This window comes from Peromyscus eremicus, chromosome 1 (genome assembly GCF_949786415.1).
Source record: "Peromyscus eremicus chromosome 1, PerEre_H2_v1, whole genome shotgun sequence".
In the NCBI taxonomy this organism is placed as follows: domain Eukaryota; kingdom Metazoa; phylum Chordata; class Mammalia; order Rodentia; family Cricetidae; genus Peromyscus; species Peromyscus eremicus.
Window position 1 is genome coordinate 195,825,362 of NC_081416.1, and position 19,208 is coordinate 195,844,569.

General features: G+C 39.8%; 1 protein-coding gene across 1 annotated transcript; it reads right to left on the bottom strand.

The window, feature by feature from the left end:
• Positions 1-11,583: 11,583 nt before the first annotated feature.
• On the bottom strand, positions 11,584-15,220 carry LOC131904346 (zinc finger and SCAN domain-containing protein 4-like). Its single transcript, XM_059255458.1, has 3 exons — positions 14,825-15,220; positions 12,363-12,522; positions 11,584-12,275 (listed from the first exon to the last, which is right to left on the bottom strand). The coding sequence occupies exons 1-3, from the start codon at positions 15,218-15,220 to the stop codon at positions 11,584-11,586; spliced, it is 1,248 nt and encodes a 415-aa protein (XP_059111441.1).
• Between the last annotated feature and the right edge of the window lie 3,988 nt (positions 15,221-19,208).

A 19,208-nucleotide genomic window follows, 5' to 3' on the forward strand; every position in this document is an offset into this window, starting at 1 on the left:
AGAAGCATGTAGCTTCTAAACAGCAAGTAACCATTGAAGACATGACTTGTAACTTCTGGATTGTTCCATCTGTCTTTGTGGATAAAGAAGATGAGTCTGTTTTATGTTAAGTAATATTTTTCCAAAGCCTTAAATAGCTTATAATTTCTGCCTGATATATATTAAATAAATGAATAGAATTGTAATACAATTGCCTCTCATGTATATTTTGTGTGGCCTGTGCTTGTGATTTTGTGAGTTTTTGTCTGCTTTTTTTGGTCTCAGTTCCATAGCACGAGTGGACACTAGAGGACTGTGTTGTCACTTCTTTATTTTTGCCTTGTTTGAGACAGTGTCTTTCTTGTTAGGAGCTTTGTACATAAGTATGTCTGGTACTACAGATTCCAAACATTCTCTGCTCTGCAGCCCTTATCTCTACAGGTTCATGTCAGTGCCCTGCCATTTCCTCTGACTTTTGGTACCCCATTAAAGTTTCAATCCCAAGTCTCAGGCTTGCAATATAAATGCATTGCCCTCTCAGCCATCTCCCATACTATGAGTGATTACTGCTTAACGTTCAAGAATGTGCCCCCACAGGTTGGACAGGGTCCTGATGTAGAGTAAAAACCTTCAGTTGCTCACAGTGGCTCAAACGAGCCATCTTTATCAGTTCCCTTATAGTCCCACTGTAATCTTCATAGCTCTATCCACAGGTCCCTAGAAACTTATGGAATAGAGGGAGCTGTGTGGATGCTGACCTCACATAATGACAAATAGAAGGCAATTGGCAAATGTTTTCAACGAATGAACTCTAAAAAGTATCTTACAGAAAAGAAAAAGGACTAATATGTATATTGTAAAACAGGATTCTGTGCAGCGTTGAAGACAAGCACAGGCTGATTGAGATGTTGGCATCTGTGCATGTGTTGGTGATTTCCAGGTTGAAGCCTAGCTGAGTTCAAGTAACCTGTAGACATGTTGTGGCAAACCATGATATTCCCCTGATGTATGTAGTACAGCCTTACAGCTAGTCACCAGGAGCCTTCAATTTATTAAAAAACAGAATGAGCTGACATGAATACCAATACAATTTATACATTTTGTTATTGAAGTTCTTTTTTTTGTTTTTATTTTTTCAAGACAGGGTTTCTCCTTGTAGTTTTAGTGCCTGTCCTGGATCTTGCTCTGTAGACCAGGCTGGACTCAAACTCAAAGGGATTTGCCTGGTCTGCCTCCCGCTGTGCTGGGATTAAAGGGGTATGCCATCTCCACCTGGCCACTTTGAAGTTCTTATTGTTGGCGTACCTTGAGGCTGATCCTTTCCCCAGCATTTGGCTTTCTGATCCCTTTCCTTATGATATGTTCCCCAGTCTTTTTATTTTCCTCATGAGACTTGTACATTGGGGGGATTTAGTCTCTCAAGATTTTAGTATTGAAGATTCCTGGATTGTGATGGTGGGGATTTCTTAGCCTTTTCATCTTTAGAGATTGTAGCCTTTGTGGGATTAGAGAATTTTGGAATAGAACCACAGTTTTCCATATGTTTCTAAACAAGGTCATATCCTAGGTTTGGGGGTTAAGACCTGTACATGTGAGTGTCAGAAAACAGAATTCAGCTAATAACAATGAGATATCCTGATGGCATGGAGCATTCCTGCATCATAGCACCTGGGAGATGTGGTCAGGAGGATCATAAGTTCAGTCCTTCTTTGCTACCTAGTGTGTTCCATGCCACCCTTGCCTACATGAGAGCTTTTCTAAAGACAACAAAATGAAAAAATCACACACACCAAATAAAATCAAAGGTTCAATTTTTGATGCCCATTGTGGCATATGTGTGTAATCCAACATTAAAATGCACTTGTTCTCAACCTGTGGGTCTCAACTTCTTTGGAGGCCAAGTGACCGTACACAGGCATCCTATATCCTGCAATAAGCTATTTATATTACAATTCATCAAAGTATCAAAATTACAATAATGAAGATGCAACAAAAATAATTTTATGTTTGGCTGTCCCCACAACATGAGTAATTGCAATAGCAAGTTAGTGTATTATGAGTAAGATAGAGAATCAGTGTTCAAGCAGTTGAGGCAGAAGAATCCAAATCACAGTGCTAGTGGGGACACATGCCCTAATCCTGTGTAATTAAACCAACAATAATGTTTGTCAAGAAATATACAGGTGGACAATAAGGCTATCTCAGAAAGACCTTTTTAGGGTGAAAAATCAAACTCATTAATCTGGCCACGTTTTTCTTCCATAAGTTCTTGTAATCATAAGACCATTTACAGGGATACATATGTAAAAATTTTTAAGGACAAATCACACAAGAACTTCTTTGTAACATAAAGTATATCAGAAAAACCATGCTGATTCCACAAACTGGGATTCAGAAGGAAGACTTGTTCTACATTCTGTAAGATAATGTTAAATCTCAGAGACATGAAGTATCAAACATTGATGAAATTCCATTGAATCTCAGAGAGCAAGGTGTAGTTTATTGCCTCTCATATGTAGACACTACAATTCAAGTGACATGTCTGGTCTGACAATGTTGTGGAAATATGGATGGAAAAGGGTCACCTTAAGAAAACAGTCAGGACACACCCTCTGAGACTGCAATTGTTCCCTGAGACAGAGCCTGCCAGCACCTGGCTGGACTAAGAGGTGAGTCTTTATCCTCATACCCAAAAACATGTTTCACCTCTTAGGCTTTGGGTCAAGGGGCACAACCCTATGCCCCTACACCCTCACCCATTGGAGTTCCAGTTTCAAGCCAGTTGGCAGGCAGACCTCCTGCACACAGGTCAGACTACTCCCATCCCCCATCAGACCCTGTAACCAAAGCCCCAGCTCCTCAAACCCACCCACCCTCTGGGACTGCAACTGTTTTCTGAGATAGAGCCTGCCAGCACCCAACTGGGCTAAGAGTCCAGTAGACAGGCAGACATCCTGCACACAGGTCACACTACCACCATCTACCACATGGTAAGACTGCAGCTGCTCCCTGAGACAGAGCCCACTAGCGCCAGTTGGACTAAGCTGATCGTGAGACAAAAAGTTCATCAGCATAGACTAGACCAAGAGCTCCCACTGGATCAAGAGTATTAATCAGACCAAGAGAGGCTCTCTCAGATACAGACACCACTTGCACCAAGTGGAGAAAGAGATGGGTAGATGCCAGTGCAAAAATACAATCAAAACCATAAAAACCATTATGGCTCCATCTGAACCTACATCAGCAAGACCTGAACATCCCAACACAGAAGAAACGGAAGATATCTACCATAAAAATGACTTTAAGAAGATATTAGAGATCTTAAAAGAGGAAATAAAAAAAGAAGTCGAGGAAAAGTCGAACAAAAAATGGGAAGAAATCAGTAAATCCCTTGAAAGCCAAGAGAAAGCAATTAAACAAATGAGGGAACCAGTTCAAGATTTCAAAACTGAAATAGAGTCAATAAAGAAGACACAAATTGAGGTAATGCTGGAAGTCGAAAATCTGAGTAAATGAACAGGAACTACACGTGCAAGAATAACCAACAGAATGCAAGAGATGGAAGAGCGGATCTCTGGCATTGAAGATACAATAGAAGTATTTCTTCTATTCTTTTCATCAAAGAAAACACTAAAACCAATAACGTCATGACCCAAAATGTTCAGGAAATTTGGGACACCAAACCTAAGACTAATAGGGATAGAAGGAGAATACCAACTCAAAGGCACAGAAAATATATTTAACAAAATCATAGATGAAAATTTTCCCAACCTAAAAAAGGAAATGCCTATAAAAATACAAAAGGTTACAGAACACCAAATAGGCTGGATCAAAAAAAAAAAAAAAAAGACTCCCCTCGCCACATAATCATCAAACCACTAAACATACAGAGTAAAGAAAAACTATTAAGAGCTGCAAAAGAAAAAGGCCAAGTAACATATAAAGGCAGACCCATAAGTATAACACCTGACTTCTCAATGGAGACTCTAAAAGCCACAAGATCCTGGACAGATGTTATGCAGATACTAAGAGACCGTGGATGTCAGCCCAGACTATTATGCCCAGCAAAACTCTCAATCAACATAAAAGGAGTAAACAAAATATTCCATGACAAAACCAGATTTAAACAATATCTCTCCACAAATCCAGCCCTACAGAAAGTACTTGAAGGAAAAATCCAACCTAAGGAAGTTAGATATACCCATGAAAGCACAGGCAAGAGATAGTCCCATACCAACAAATACTAAAGAAGGGAAACATAAAACACTACCAACCAAAAAATAACAGGAATTAACAATCACTGGTCATTAGTATCCATCAATATCAATGGTCTCAATTCACCTATAAAAAGACACAGGCTAACAGAATGGATACAAAAACAAGATCCATCCATTTGCTGCATACAAGAAACACACCTCAACTTCAAAGACAGACACCACCTCAGAATAAAAGGCTGGGAAAAGGCAATCCAATCAAATGGATTACAGAAGCAAGCTGGTGTAGCTATCCTAATATCTAATAAAATAGACTTCAAACTAACATCAATTGAGATAGGGAAGGACACTACATATTTATCCCAGGGAAAATCCGACAAGATGAAGTCTCAATTCTGAATATTTATGCCCCAAATACAAGGGCACTGGCATTCATAAAAGAAACATTACAAAAGCTTAAATCGCACATCAAACCCCATACACTAGTAATGGGAAACTTCAACACCCCACTCTCATCAATGGACAGGTCTGCCAGACAGAAACCTAACAGAGAAATAAGGGAACTAACAGACATTATGACTCAAATAGACTTAATAGATATTTACAGAATATTCTACCCTAACACAAAAGAATATACATTCTTTTCATCACCCCATGGAACCCTCTCCAAATTGACCACATGCTTGGTCACAAAGCAAATCTCAACAGTTACAAAAAAGTTGAAATAACCTCCTGTGTCTTATCAGACCACCATGGCATAAAGTTAGACTTCAACAACAACAAAAATTACAGAAATCATACAATCTCATTGAAACTGAATAATGCCCAATTGAATCACCAATGGGTCAAGGAAGAAATAAAGAAAGAAATTAAAGATTTCCTAGAATTCAATGAAAATGAATGTACAACATTCTCAAACTTATGGGACACCTTGAAAGCAGTGCTAAGAGGAAAATTCATAGCACTAAACGCCCACATAAAGAAGTTGGAGAAATTTCAGCACAACTGAAAGCTCTAGAACAAGCAGAAGCAAACTCACCCAGGAGAAACAGACACCAGGAAATAATCAAATTGAGGGCTGAAATCAATAAAGTAGAAACAAAGAGAACAATACAAAGAATCAATGAAACAAAGAGTTGGTTCTTTGAGAAAATCAACAAAGTAGATAAGCCCTTATGCAAATTAACCAAAAAGCAGAGAGAGAGCATCCAAATTCACAAAATCAGAAGTGAAAAGGGGGACATAACAACAGACAATGAGGAAATCCAGAGAATCATCAGGTCACGCTTCAAAAACCTGTACTCTACAAAATTGGAAAATCTGAAAGAAATGGACGATTTTCTGGATAGGTACCCCATACCAAAGTTAACTCAAGACCAGATAAACTATTTAAATAGACCAATAACCCCTAAGGAAATAGAACAGGTCATTAAAAGTCTCCCAACCAAAAAAGCCCAGGATCAGATGGTTTCAGTGCAGAATTCTACCAGATTTTCAAAGAAGAGCTAATACCAATACTCTTCAAATTGTTCCACACATTAGAAACAGAAGGAACATTACCAAATTCTTTTTATGAGGCTAGAGTGACCCTGATACCCAAACCACACAAAGATGCAACAAAGAAAGAGAACTATAGATCAATCTGCCTCATGAACATTGATGCAAAAATACTCAATAAAATACTGGCTCACTGAATCCAGGAACACATCAAAACAATTATCCACCATGACCAAGTAGGCTTCATCCTAAAGATGCAAAGATGGTTCAACATATGAAAATCTGTCAATGTAATACACCATATAAACAAACTCAAAGAAAAAAAACACATGATCATGTCACTAGATGCTTGTAGCTAGAGTTTTCCTGCCTGGCCCACAGTCAGGGCAAATCTCTTTCACCTGCCAGTCCCACAGCCGCTCAGATCCGACCAAGTAAACACAGAGACTTATGTTGGTTACAAACTGTATGGCCGTGGCAGGCTTCTTGCTAACTGTTCTTATAGCTTAAATTAATCCATTTCCATTAATCTATACCTTGCCACATGGCTCGTGGCTTACCGGTATCTTCCCATGCTGTTTGTCATCGTGGCGGCTGGCAGTGTCTCTCTGACTCAGCCTTCCACTTCCCAGCTTTATTCTCCTCCTTGCCCCGCCTATACTTCCTGCCTAGCCAACGGCCAATCAGTGTTTTATTGATTAATTAGCAACACATTTGCCATACATCCCACAGCAGATGCTGAAAAGGCATTCAACAAAATCCAACACCCTTTCATGATAAAGATCTTGGAGATATCAGGAATACAGGGAACATACCTAAACATAATAAAGGCAATTACAGCAAGCCAACAGCCAATATCAGATTAAATGGAGAGAAATTCAAAGCGATTCCACTAAAATCAGGAACAAGGCAAGGCTGTCCACTCTCCCCATATGTATTCAATATAGTACTTGAAGTTCTAGCCAGAGCAATAAGACAACATAAAGAGATCAAGGGGATACAAATTGGAAAGGAAGAAGTCAAGCTTTTTCTATTTGCAGATGACATGATAGTATACACGAGAGACCCCAAAAATTTGACCAAGGAACTCATACAGCTTATAAACACCTTCAGCAATGTAGCAAGATACAAGATTAACTCAAAAAAATCAGTAGCCCTCCTATACACAATTGAAAAACAGGCTGAGGAGGAAATCAGAGATACATCACCCTTTACAATAGTCACAAATGACATAAAATAACTTGGGGTAACTCTAACTAAGCAAGTGAAGGACCTATATGACAAGAACTTTAAGTCCCTGAAAAAAGAAATTGAAGAAGATGTCAGAAAATGGGTAGGCAGGATTAACAAAGTAAAATGACAATCTTACCAAAAGCAATATACAGATTCAATGCAATCCCCATCAAAATACTAACACAATTCTTCACAGACCTGGAAAGAACAATACTCAGCATCATATGGAAAAACTAAAAATCCAGAATAGCCAAAAGAATCCTGTACAGTAAAACAACCTCTGGAGGCATCATGATCCCTGACCTCAGCTCTAGTATTGAGTAATAAAAACAGCTTGGTACTGGCATAAATCCAACACATGGACCAACGGAATCCAATTGATGACCCTGACATTAATCCACACACCTATGAACATATGATTTTCGACAAAGAAGCCAAAACTGTACCACGGGAAAAAAGAAAGCATCTTCAACAAATGGTGCTGGCATAACTGGATGTCAAATGCAGAAGATTGCAAATAGATCTGTATTTGTGGCTATGCACAAAACTTTATTCCAAATGGATTAAAGACCTCAGCATAAATCTAGTTACACTGAAATTGACAGAAAAAAAAGTAGGAAGTAGTCTTGAACCCATTGGACAGGAGACCACTTCCTAAATATAGCACCAGCAGCACAGACACTGAGATTAATAAATGGGACCAATTAATAAATGGGACCTCCTGAAACTGAGAAGCTTTTGTAGAGCAAAAATTTTACATATGTATCCCTGTAAATGTTCTGGACTGGTCTACTCTGGTGACCCGCCTAAGACAAAAGGGAAGTCTACAAATTGAGAAAAGATCTTCACCAATCCCACATCTGACAGAGGGCTGATCTCCAAAATATAGAAAGAACTCAAATAGCTAGAATTCAAAGTACTGAACAATCCAATTACAAAACAGGCTAAAGGGCTTAACCGAGAATCTCATCAAAAGAATCTCAAATGGCTGAAAGACATTTAAAGTACTGCTCAACACATCCTTAGTCATCAGGGAAATGCAAATCAAAACAACTCTGAGATACCATCTTACACCTGTCAGAATGGCTAAGATCAAAAACACTGAAGACAGCTTATGTTGGAGAGGATATGGAGCAAGGTGAACACTCCTCCACTGTTGGTGGGAATGAAAACTTGTACAGCCACTATGGAAATCAGTGTGGCAGTTTCTCAGAAAATTGGAAATAAGTCTTCCTTAAGACCCAGCTATACCACTCTTGGCATATACCCAAGGAATGCTCAATCTTACCACAAGGACACATGCTCAACTATGTTCATATCACCACTACTCATAATAGCAAGAACCTGGAAACACCCTAGATGCCCCTCAATTGAAGAATGGATAAAGAAAATGTGGCACATATACATAATGGAATACTACTCAGCCGTTAAAAAAATGATATCAAGAAATTTGCAGTCAAGTGGATGGAACTAGAATATATTATCCTGAGTGAGGTAACCCAGATTCAGAAGGAAAAACATAGTATGTACTCACTCATAAGTCGATACCAGATGTGAGGAAAGGGATGGCCAGACTGCAACCCACAGTTGCAGAGAGGCTAGCTAACAGGGAAATACCCTAGGAGGGACACATGGATGACCCAGTGAAGGAGAAGTGGATGAGATCTACAGGAGCAGACTGGATGTGTGGGAGGGGGTGTCAGAGGGTGAGGTGTGTGGAATGAGAACATAGAGAAATGGGAGGGTTGAGCTGGAACAGGGACAGAGTTGGAGGGTAGGAATGGAGATACCATGATAGATGAGGACATCATGGCAAAAGGAAGAGGCAGTGTGCTTGGGAGGCTCTCAGGAACCCATAAGGATGACACCACCTTGGACTGCTGGCAGTGGTCCATAGGGTGCCTGGACTGGTCTACTCTGGTGACTCGCCTAGCGCATACCCTAACAATCATCATAGAGCCTTTTTGCAGTGATTGATGGAGGCAGATGCAGAGATCCACAGCCAGGCACCAGGCTGAGCTCTGGGAATCCAACTGATGAGAGAGAGGAGGGATTCTGCAGGCAGGAAACATCGAGATCACAACAGGAGAAGTGCAGAGATGACAAGCCACACTGGTGGAAGCCCATGAACTGTAGACTAGTGGCTGGGAAGCCCCCATGGGACTGGACTAGGCCCTCTGGATATAGAAGATGGTGGTTTGGCTCGAATTGTTTGGGGAACACCCAGGCAGGGGGATTGGTGTCCATCCCTGGTGCATGGACAGGCTTCTTGGAATTTGGTGCCTGTAGTGTGGTGCCCTGAGCAGCCTTGTTACAGTGGGAAGGAGCTTGGACCTGCCTAGGCTCAGTATGCTGGGTTTGCTGACCCCATTCGAGAACTTGATTTGAGGGATATGGGGATGTGGGGTGGCTTGGGAGGGAGAGCTGGGAGATTGGAAGAGGTAGGATCTGTGGGTGGTATGTAGAGTGAGTAGCAAATTTCTTAATAAAGAAAAATTGACAAAAAGGAACATAATATTACATAATACAGGTATTCTGATGAGCCATCTAGAAAGTGGATGACACAGAACATGGCATGTAGGATCTGGAGTCAAGAGACAGTCATGTAGTAAATGAAACAAATGGGCCACAGAGCTATGATTACAACTTTTAATTAATTTTTATTTAAAATTTATAATAATAGTGCATACTAAGGTGTTGCTTTGTAATACTTGATTTCAAGTGAAAGAACTTTCCTGTGTGGGGCTTTCCTTAAGGTGATTCTTTTCTATCCATATTTCCACAACATTGTCACACCAGACATGTCACTTGAGTGGCATATGAGAGGGAATAAACTACAGGATGGAACAATGAACACCTTGCTCTCTAAGATCCAATGGAATTTCATCAATATTTGATACTTCATGTCTCTGCGAGTTAAGATTTTCTTACAAAATGAAGAACTAAGTGTTCCTTCTGAATCCCAGTTTGTGGAATCAGCATGGCTTTTCTGATATACTTTATGTTACAAAGAAGTTCTTGTGTGATTTGTCCTTAAAAATTTTTACATATGTATCCTTGTAAATGTTCTTATGATTACATATGGAAAATTGTGGTTCTACTCCAAAATTCTCTAATCCCACAAAGGCTACAATCTCTAAAGATGAAAAGGGTAAGAAATCCCCACAACCTCAGTCCAGGAATCTTTAAACTGAAATCTCGAGAGACTAAATCTACAAGTCTCATGAGGAAAAAAAACTGGAGAACATATCATGAGGAAAGGGATCAGAAAGCCAAATGCTGGGGAAAGGATCAGCCACAAGGTATGCCAACAATAAGAACTTCAAAGTGGCCAGGTGGAGATGGCATACCCCTAAAAATTAAAATCCCAGCACAGCGGGAGACAGAGCCAGGCAAATCCCTTTGAGTTTGAGTCCAGCCTGGTCTACAGAGCAAGATCCAGGACAGGCACTAAAACTACAAGGAGAAACCCTGTCTTGAAAAAACAAAAACAAAAACAAAAAAAGAACTTCAACGTCAAAATGTATAAATTGTATTGGTATTCATGTCAGCTCATTCTGTATTTTAATAAAGTGAAGGCTCCTGGTGACTAGCTGTAAGGCTGCACTACATACATCAGGGGAATATCATGGTTTGCCACAACATGTCTACAGGTTACTTGAACTCAGCTAGGCTTCAACCTGGAAATCACCAACACATACACAGATGCCAACATCTCAATCAGCCTGTGCTTGTCTTCAACGCTGCACAGAATCCTGTTTTACAATATACATATTAGTCTTTTTTCTTTTCTGTAAGATACTTTTTAGAGTTCATTCGTTGAAAACATTTGCCAATTGCCTTCTATTTGTCATTATGTGAGGTCAGCATCCACACAGCTCCCTCTATTCCATAAGTTTCTAGGGACCTGTGGATAGAGCTATGAAGATTACAGTGGGACTATAAGGGAACTGATAAAGATGGCTCGTTTGAGCCACTGTGAGCAACTGAAGCTTTTTACTCTACATCAGGACCCTGTCCAACCTGTGGGGGCACATTCTTGAACATTAAGCAGTAATCACTCCTAGCATGGGAGATGGCTGAGAGGGCAATGCATTTATATTGCAAGCCTGAGACTTGGGATTGAAACTTTAATGGGGTACCAAAGTCAGAGGGAATGGCAAGGCACTGACATGAACCTGTAGAGATAAGGGCTGCAGAGCAGAGAATGTTTGGAATCTGTAGTATCAGACATACTTATGTACAAAGCTCCTAACAAGAAAGACACTGTCTCAAACAAGGCAAAAATAAAGAACTGACAACACAGTCCTCTATTGTCCATTCGTGCTGTGGAACTGAGGCCAAAAAAAGCAGACAAAAACTCACAAAATCACAAGCACAGGCCACACAAAATATTCATGAGAGGCAATTGTATTACAATTCTATTCATTTATTTAATATATATCAGGCAGAAATTATAAGCTATTTAAGGCTTTGGAAAAATATTACTTAACATAAAACAGACTCATCTTCTTTATCCACAAAGACAGATGGAACAATCCAGAAGTTACAAGTCATGTCTTCAATGGTTACTTGCTGTTTAGAAGCTACATGCTTCTTCATCTACAGATGAAACAGTAAGCTGGAGCCCTGCTATTATCTGGTGAGGAAGGTACACAGTTCAGTCTGCTTTGTGGCAATTCCTCCGGTGACGGTGGTATGTGGATGACTGGCGGAAGCTACGGTTACACAGGGAGCAGGTGTAGGGCTTCTCTCCTGTGTGAATCCTCTCATGAGCTTTCAGATTTGTTTGATTGCTGAAAGACTTTCCACATGTACTACATTTGAAAGGTTTATTTTCCTGGTGTATGACCTTATGTACTCTCAGGTCTGAGCGAGTATAGAAGCCCTTATGACATGTTTTACAGACAAATGACTTTTGCTTCTTGTGTATTCTCTGGTGGGCGGCAAGTCTACTGGGATATTTAAAGGTTCTGGGACATTCCTCACATTTGTATGTCTTTGAGTCTCTGAGGGGTCTCTTTTGGTGACCCCCACGTGTGGAGCTTGCATCAGGATTCTGGCAGTCTTCTATCTGCTCTGGACTGGAGGTCATCTCTGGTTGTACCTCCATAGGGACATCTTCAGAAGAAGTTCCTCTATGAAATTCTTCCTGATACCTAGAGGTGACTTGACTTGTTCTGCTTAAATCCAGAGGATTTCCATCAGAAACACTTCTGTCTTTAGGTTCATTAAACTCAAAATGTTGGATAAGGGAAAGGGAGTCCATCTCATTTCCAGGACTACTATCCCCATCATTTACATCACTATTACTCCAGCCATTGTTTTGGCTATCTTCCCAGTCTTCATGTCCTGTGGAAACAAGACAGTCTATGAAACTGTGCCCAAGAAAAGATCCTGACACAACACCCTTCCTCTGTGCAGCTTCCTGACACTTACCTGTTGTCAATAACATGTCTTGGGGGATTGGCAAGGGTGTCCTTGTACTCTCTTGTATTGAACTTCTTGCTGATTGCTGTTCTTTCAGAAGGTTGATGGTTTCTTCTAAAGACATGTTCTTAGAAAAGAGGGCTTCCTGCCCCTGCATGGAGGTGTGAACCTATAAACAAAGCCAGAGGACCATTGCCAATGAATCTGTGGATTTGTGGATGAGTGAAAACCTGTCCTCTAACTGATTGCACGGGATCACTGAACTATGAGTTAGTTGTCTGTCTCTCATCTCTTATGGTGTTATTATGTCATTCACAAGTTATGTTTTCTAAAGTCCTTATTCACAATGTATTTGCAAGTGTTGAGTCACTGTACCAAGGGAAAAGGTAAGGTTAGGTTTCTGCAATGTCTAGCCACAACATTTTCTTCACCTGGTCAATGCATTGAACAAGGAAAGGTATTACTGTTCCAATTCAGAAAATAGAGACTTACTCCACCAAAAAAAGCTTCCCATTTTTTCCAAGGACTGTCCCCATTCCACCCAATCTAGGGCAACTATAATGAAGTAGCTGGTTTACTGAGAAGATACCAAGGCTAGGTAGGACATATCAAGGACGGAGGTAGTCTGGAGATCGAGAAGACCCAAAGGAGCCTGTAAAAATTCTGACATAGACTTGCCTGTGGGTCTTGCACCTCTAGGGCTTCTTCTGTTAATTGATGGGTGTTATCTGTTCTAATAATTTTTTTGTTTAACAAAGAGTTGTATGGCTATTGTTTCTCTGTATCTCCTTAATTTGTAGCTCCTTATTTTTCCTCCTTCTCTTGCACCCAGGATCTATACTTATTACTCAGTGCCCAGAACCCTTAACATTTCTGTAGTCTTTGTCTGAGAGATGGCTGCTATGCTAGAAGCTCCTTATTCAGCCTTTGATTAGTAATAGTTAGTTTTTTTCTGAAATTCTTAGGACGTCTACAGTAACTGTGTAGTTGATGTCCTTTTGGTGTCCTGGTGTCATATTGGCAATTGTAACTTTCTGCTTTCATGCGCATGACTCTGACATTTTCATTCCCAGATAGCTGAGGATTTCCCATCCCCCACTTACGGCCATTAGTCTGTCAGTGGTCCCTATCTCTTCCACTGTCACTTCACTTTGCTGTGGGAGTGGGTTGTATTTCCAATACCTATATTTTTGGTTGCTAAATTTAACTACTAACTCTAGATAAAAACCCTTGGTTGATGATGCCCCTAGTATCATAGCTCTATTTCTAAAGGGTGCTGTTTTCTATTATTAAGTCCTTAATACAACTTACATCTGACTGAAACCCTTCTAACACATATATTGTCTCCACCTAAACATGCTGTCTCTGCTGTTAGGAACATGACAGCACTTTATTTGGAATTCAGTTTCAATCATGAAATGATCAGTTTAAAACAAAATCAAAGGAGTGAAATGTGGAATAAATCAAACTGAAATGACAACATGTGCTTAGAGTAAAAACCTGAAATAAACATCAGGGTGTGGTGGTGGACAGCTTTAATCCAGTACTTGAAGTGCTGGGAAAATATAATTCCTCTGAATCCTACTCAAGCCAGTTGAACAAAAGTCAGTCCCAAATGGGAAAAAAAACCCTAAAGAAGCAATGAAACAAGCCAACTAATATCCAAATTTAAAGTTTAAGGCAATAAGAAGTTATTTCAACCACGACATTTAGAAATGGATGTATGGAATGATTGAAAAATGTCACCACCTTGACCATTTCTGAGAGTAACTGAGAATTATGCAAACCTAGACATTTAAAGAAGTTTCAATGCAGTTACATCCAAATTAAGAATTTCAGTTCTAAAACTTTGAACTGCAGCACTTTATTATTCATCAGGTCTTTTCTTAGGGGTGTGTTGGTGTTGAATGCTCATTTAATAGCCACATTTCAGCATCAGAAATCATATTCTACATTCCTGCACATTGAGTTTTTTACATAGGAACTTAATGGCATGTTATAATGACAATTTAGAAAACCATTAACTCAATTAGATCCCCAGTTTACACAGCCCAGATCCTGGAATGATAGACTAGGTCTGAGAGCCAGAATTTTAAGTGCGTGCTGCAATTCCAACTAAACACTCTTAATTACAATATAAAATCACCTACCTAAATGAGCCATCTTCCAATCCCAGCCAGGGTCTCTATTCTAAACCCTTACAAGCTTTGCTCAAATATCATCTCCCAGTTTCCCTATCACCATGTAAAGAATCTAAATATAATTGTATCAGCCAAAAGAGCTATGAGCTTCTTAAACTTATAATCCCATTAAATTTGTATCACATTTACAGTAGTAAATAATCTCCATTGTAAATAATTGTTGGAGTGAAACAGACTCACATATAAAATCACTACATCTTCTTACTTTTCGCCAAATATAAATGACTGTCTTGATTGATAACTTAACCATCTCTCAACCAAGGTACTCACCATGATGGGAGGCTTCAAGCACTCATCAGTCAGATCCTCCATGAATCTCCCCAGGTTTCTGCCATTTGATTCCCACTTCTCTTTCAAGACAGACTTGTCCTTGTAGTGCCCAGTTTTGAGAAACTCAGCCAAGACCAGCTGAGAAATCATCTGCTCCTTGCTACGCTTTTCTGGCTTCAACCAGGAGGTAAACCACTTCCACATTGCTTGCAGTTCCTGCTTTGCACAGTAACCATTGTCATTTGTGGGAAAGTTGAGCTGAGCAGTTGAGAAGTTACAGATATCTTCTTCCCACTGTAGGGAAGTATCCTGGCTTGGAAAGAAGTTCCTGTTGTCTAACACAAGGCCACTTTCTGGTGACTGGAGTTTAAAGAAGTTGTTGTGCTGTGAAGCCATTCTGTTGAGACTCCTCAAAAAATTCAACTTTCTCAGTCAAGTATCTCTCTTGTGACTTGATGATCTATTTAAGAAAGTTGTGAATATGTTAAAGCTATAAATTAAACTTGACATAATTAAATAACAACAACTAAGAGTCTTATCACAGATGGTTTCTAACGTATTGAGGATTTACTATTGCTGTGAAAGACCCCATAACCACAGCAACTCTAATAAAGGAAACATTTCATTTTGGTGGCTCACTTACAGTTCAGAGGTTCAGTCCCTCATTTTGGGGAGCATGGCGTCAGAAAGTCAGAGGTGGTGCTAGAGCTGAGACTGATACACAATACATCAACAGATATAATCTTACACATTGATTGAAGCTTGAGAAAAAGACCTCAAATCCCACCCCAATAGTGACTCAATTACTCCAGTTGGTGTGGTCCACACTAAAGGTGTGCCCTCCACATCAAGGTCTGGATTAAAGGCATGTTTCATTCAGTCTTCTACAACAAGGCCACACCTATTCATAGTGCCACTCCCTATGAGTTTATGGGTCCCAGATACATTCCAATAACCACAGTTCCATTATTTCTTGACACTAAATACTTCAAGAAAGTCCTACATAATTTATTCTAGAGACCAGAACAAAGAGATGTGAGTGTAACAGTCCATGACTCATCAGACAGAAACAACCTGGGTTGAAGATGTTATGACCTGAAGGAAGAAAACAGCAAGGTGTTCAGTAGCACAGGGCTATCTGTTCCTTCTCTATAAAAGGTGAAGTTGTAGTTGCTGAACCACAAATATTAAGATTCACCCTTGTCTCCCATTCTAAAGAGCCACAAAGCTGAACACTCATAAGAAAAACTTTGAAACTGAATGACCAACAACCTTTAACTCACAGGACAGCCAAGACAAGTCTATAAAAAAAGCATATTGCTATCCTTCAGAATTTTAATGGTTAAACCCTTAATCAGAAAGGTCGACAGGACCACACTATATCTTTGAGATCTCCCAAAATTGTGAAGCAGCATCTCCCAAACCCCACAAATATTCCCAAAACACACATACTCAAGCAACAAAGAAGTCAAATGTTCCTATTCTACAGTTACTTGTCTCTACAGTGAATTTCTCCAGTGATTCCAGCTGGCACTAGGAGCCGATGTGTCTCCAGGTCACGGCTCTTCTTCATCTGAGGTTCTGTTCAAGTTGACTTCCTTTTATAGTACCTGGCTTCAGTGATTCAATCTGAGATGCCAATCATTTGATAATAAGATTGGACCACACCTCCTGCTTGTGGGTGTGGCAGTCAACACTTTCATTCTAGCATTCAGTAAGTGGACTGAAGGGTCTCCAGACCCAGAACAGCCTGGTATTGTAGGAAGACCAGTGAAAAGCCTTACTAGAGCAGAAAAAAACAAGCTAACCAAACGGGAAAGACACTTGCCCCTCTGATTGAATTACACATGGAATCCTCCCTCAGCCCCAGCTCTGCATCTCTATGCAATCCTGGATTATGCCATGGAAGGAGAACACATCCAAAGCAAGCATAGTCAGTCACTGCAGTGAAAGGGGACAGTAACAGGCTGAAAGGAATTATAAAGATTGTCAATCACCTACTATGACTTCTGACATACAACTCATTCCAAAGTGGTTAAAAATTTCTGATATCCACAGGGTTTGGAATTCAAATGGTGTAGTGAACAAGGTAAAGCCTTGGCAGTAGAATGAGACACACAGAGAGAAGAGTCTAGGAGGTGTCTGAAGCACAACATAGAAAAGCCAGCCTTTCCTGGGCTCATCTCTAGGAACAAAGTGGAGATGTTTTACTTGTTTTACATGATGTACGATAGATATGTGAGGAGGATTGTAGTTTAGGGTGGAATTAAAATGTATATACAAAATGAATATTTTCCTATGGTGATATTTTAATTGTGCTGAAAAGTGATTTTATTTGTATGTTAATAGATAAAGTTTGCATGGAGATCAGAGGTTATAGGGAACCTGGAACAGAAATCAGGCAGTAGTAGACCAAGCCTTTAATCCGATGACATGGCAGGCAGAGTCTTTGTGTGGTCAAGGACACAGTCAAGCCTGGTGACACAAGCCTTTTATCCCAGTACCAACCATAGAGACCTGGATGTCTGTATAGACAGGCAGTGACTAGGAAGACATGTGGCTGGTCTTAGAGTCAATGAGAAGGCAGAACAGGAAAGTAATAAAAGCTCAGGTTAGGCAGGATGAAGCTCTCTGGTGTAGGAAACTACAACTTGATGGTGAACTAAAGGGTAGTCAGTGGCTCTTCACTAATTCTCTGATCTCTTCGGCTATTACCCCTATATTTGGCTATGTGTTTCTCATTTATTAAGACTGTTTAGAAATTTGTCTACATTTTCCTGTCTTTTTTTCTTTGCTTTTCTATTTTTTTTTTTGGTGTTTGCTTGTTTTTTCAAATGGCTTTCTTGTTAGCCAGGTCTACTCACAAACTCATTAGGTTGTAGATAATGATCTTGCACTACAATTCTATGGCTTCATAGTACTCAGTGCTGGGGGCCCAGAGCTGTCTCACTACTTCAAGAAACCAGTTTGGTTTTCTGTCTGTTCTTTACTGTCTTGTTGTTGCTGCTGTTCTGTTTTTTAAAACATTGTCTCACTATGTATCCCTGGTGGACTGTAACTCTTATGTAGTCCAGTTTAATTTCAAACTCGCAAATGCTTGCTCTGGAATTAAAGTGCAGGGATTAAAGGCTTGTGTCATTATGAATGAATTTCTCCAAGCATGCTGATTGTTAGGTTGAATTGTTTCCTCTGATATCCACATGTTCGGGTCTTATGCCCAAAGACTATGGTCTTATATCAAAATGTGCTGAATCCCAACAAATTGAAAGAACCCCAAATGCTATCATCCCAAAGAAGCCTTAAAGCTCAGTGACTAATATTTCTGAAGTCTGAAAACCATAACACTAAAATTGTGAATGTTTAAACCTCAACCCTCAGTTTTCTGGGAGAATAAAAAATCCACATAATAGGAAAAAATGATCAAAGTTTGCAAATGGATTAACCAAAAGGTGTGAAAATGATTGAATCTTCAGTTTGTTGATAATATTCTGGGTTTTAGGTAATTAAAACAATGTTGGCCAGAAGAAACACTCCTATGAAAACATTTGTTCCCAGAGAATCATAAACATACCCCTGTGTTTCACTATTCACTTCCTTCATGAGAATTGCAGGGGACACAATTCAGCCTTACAATTCCAATGCTTGGAGAAAGTCAGGTGCCTTTAATCCCTACACACACCTTTAGTCCTAGCACTAAATAAACACAAGCAGGTGCATGTCTGAGTTGAGACCATCTCAGACTATGGAGTGAATTCCAGCTGGGGTTTCAGAGATAGAAAGTCTCTCAAACCAGAATTAAAGAGAAAAACAAACAAAAAAGATGCCTGAAGGAGGGAGGCAATCTTCAACCCCAGATCCGAGGAGTAGAAGCCATAGAATTGTAGTGCAAGGCCACCCACAATGACTTTGTGAATTTATAAGAAGAATGGACTCAAAGTAAACATATTGCAACAACAAAATTAAAGATAGAGAAGTAAACAAAGGAAAAAAAGTAAACAAAGGAAAAATGAAGAGAGACCAAAAATCACCTTGCTCTTTTGGGCTACCCAATTTTAATTCCTCCGCAGATCACAGTCTTCATGTCATGTCTATCAAACCTCATGTTTTCCAAAGAGAAATACATGCCACTCTCTCTGCCAACAAAAATGAACATGCTTCAGCCTGTGGTTTTACTATGTTGTATCTCAGACTCTCCTGGTTGCCTCCTGCGCTATGTCTCATTCCAGTGCCAATGGTCCACTAGATTGAAGACTATTGATTTGACCTCTCCTGGCAACAATCAATCATAAATAGCTCCTTGGTTACTGATGGAAATTTAACAACTCTTATCAAAAGTACATTGAAAATGGAAGGAAGAATGAAGGATTAAATAAATAAAAAAGGA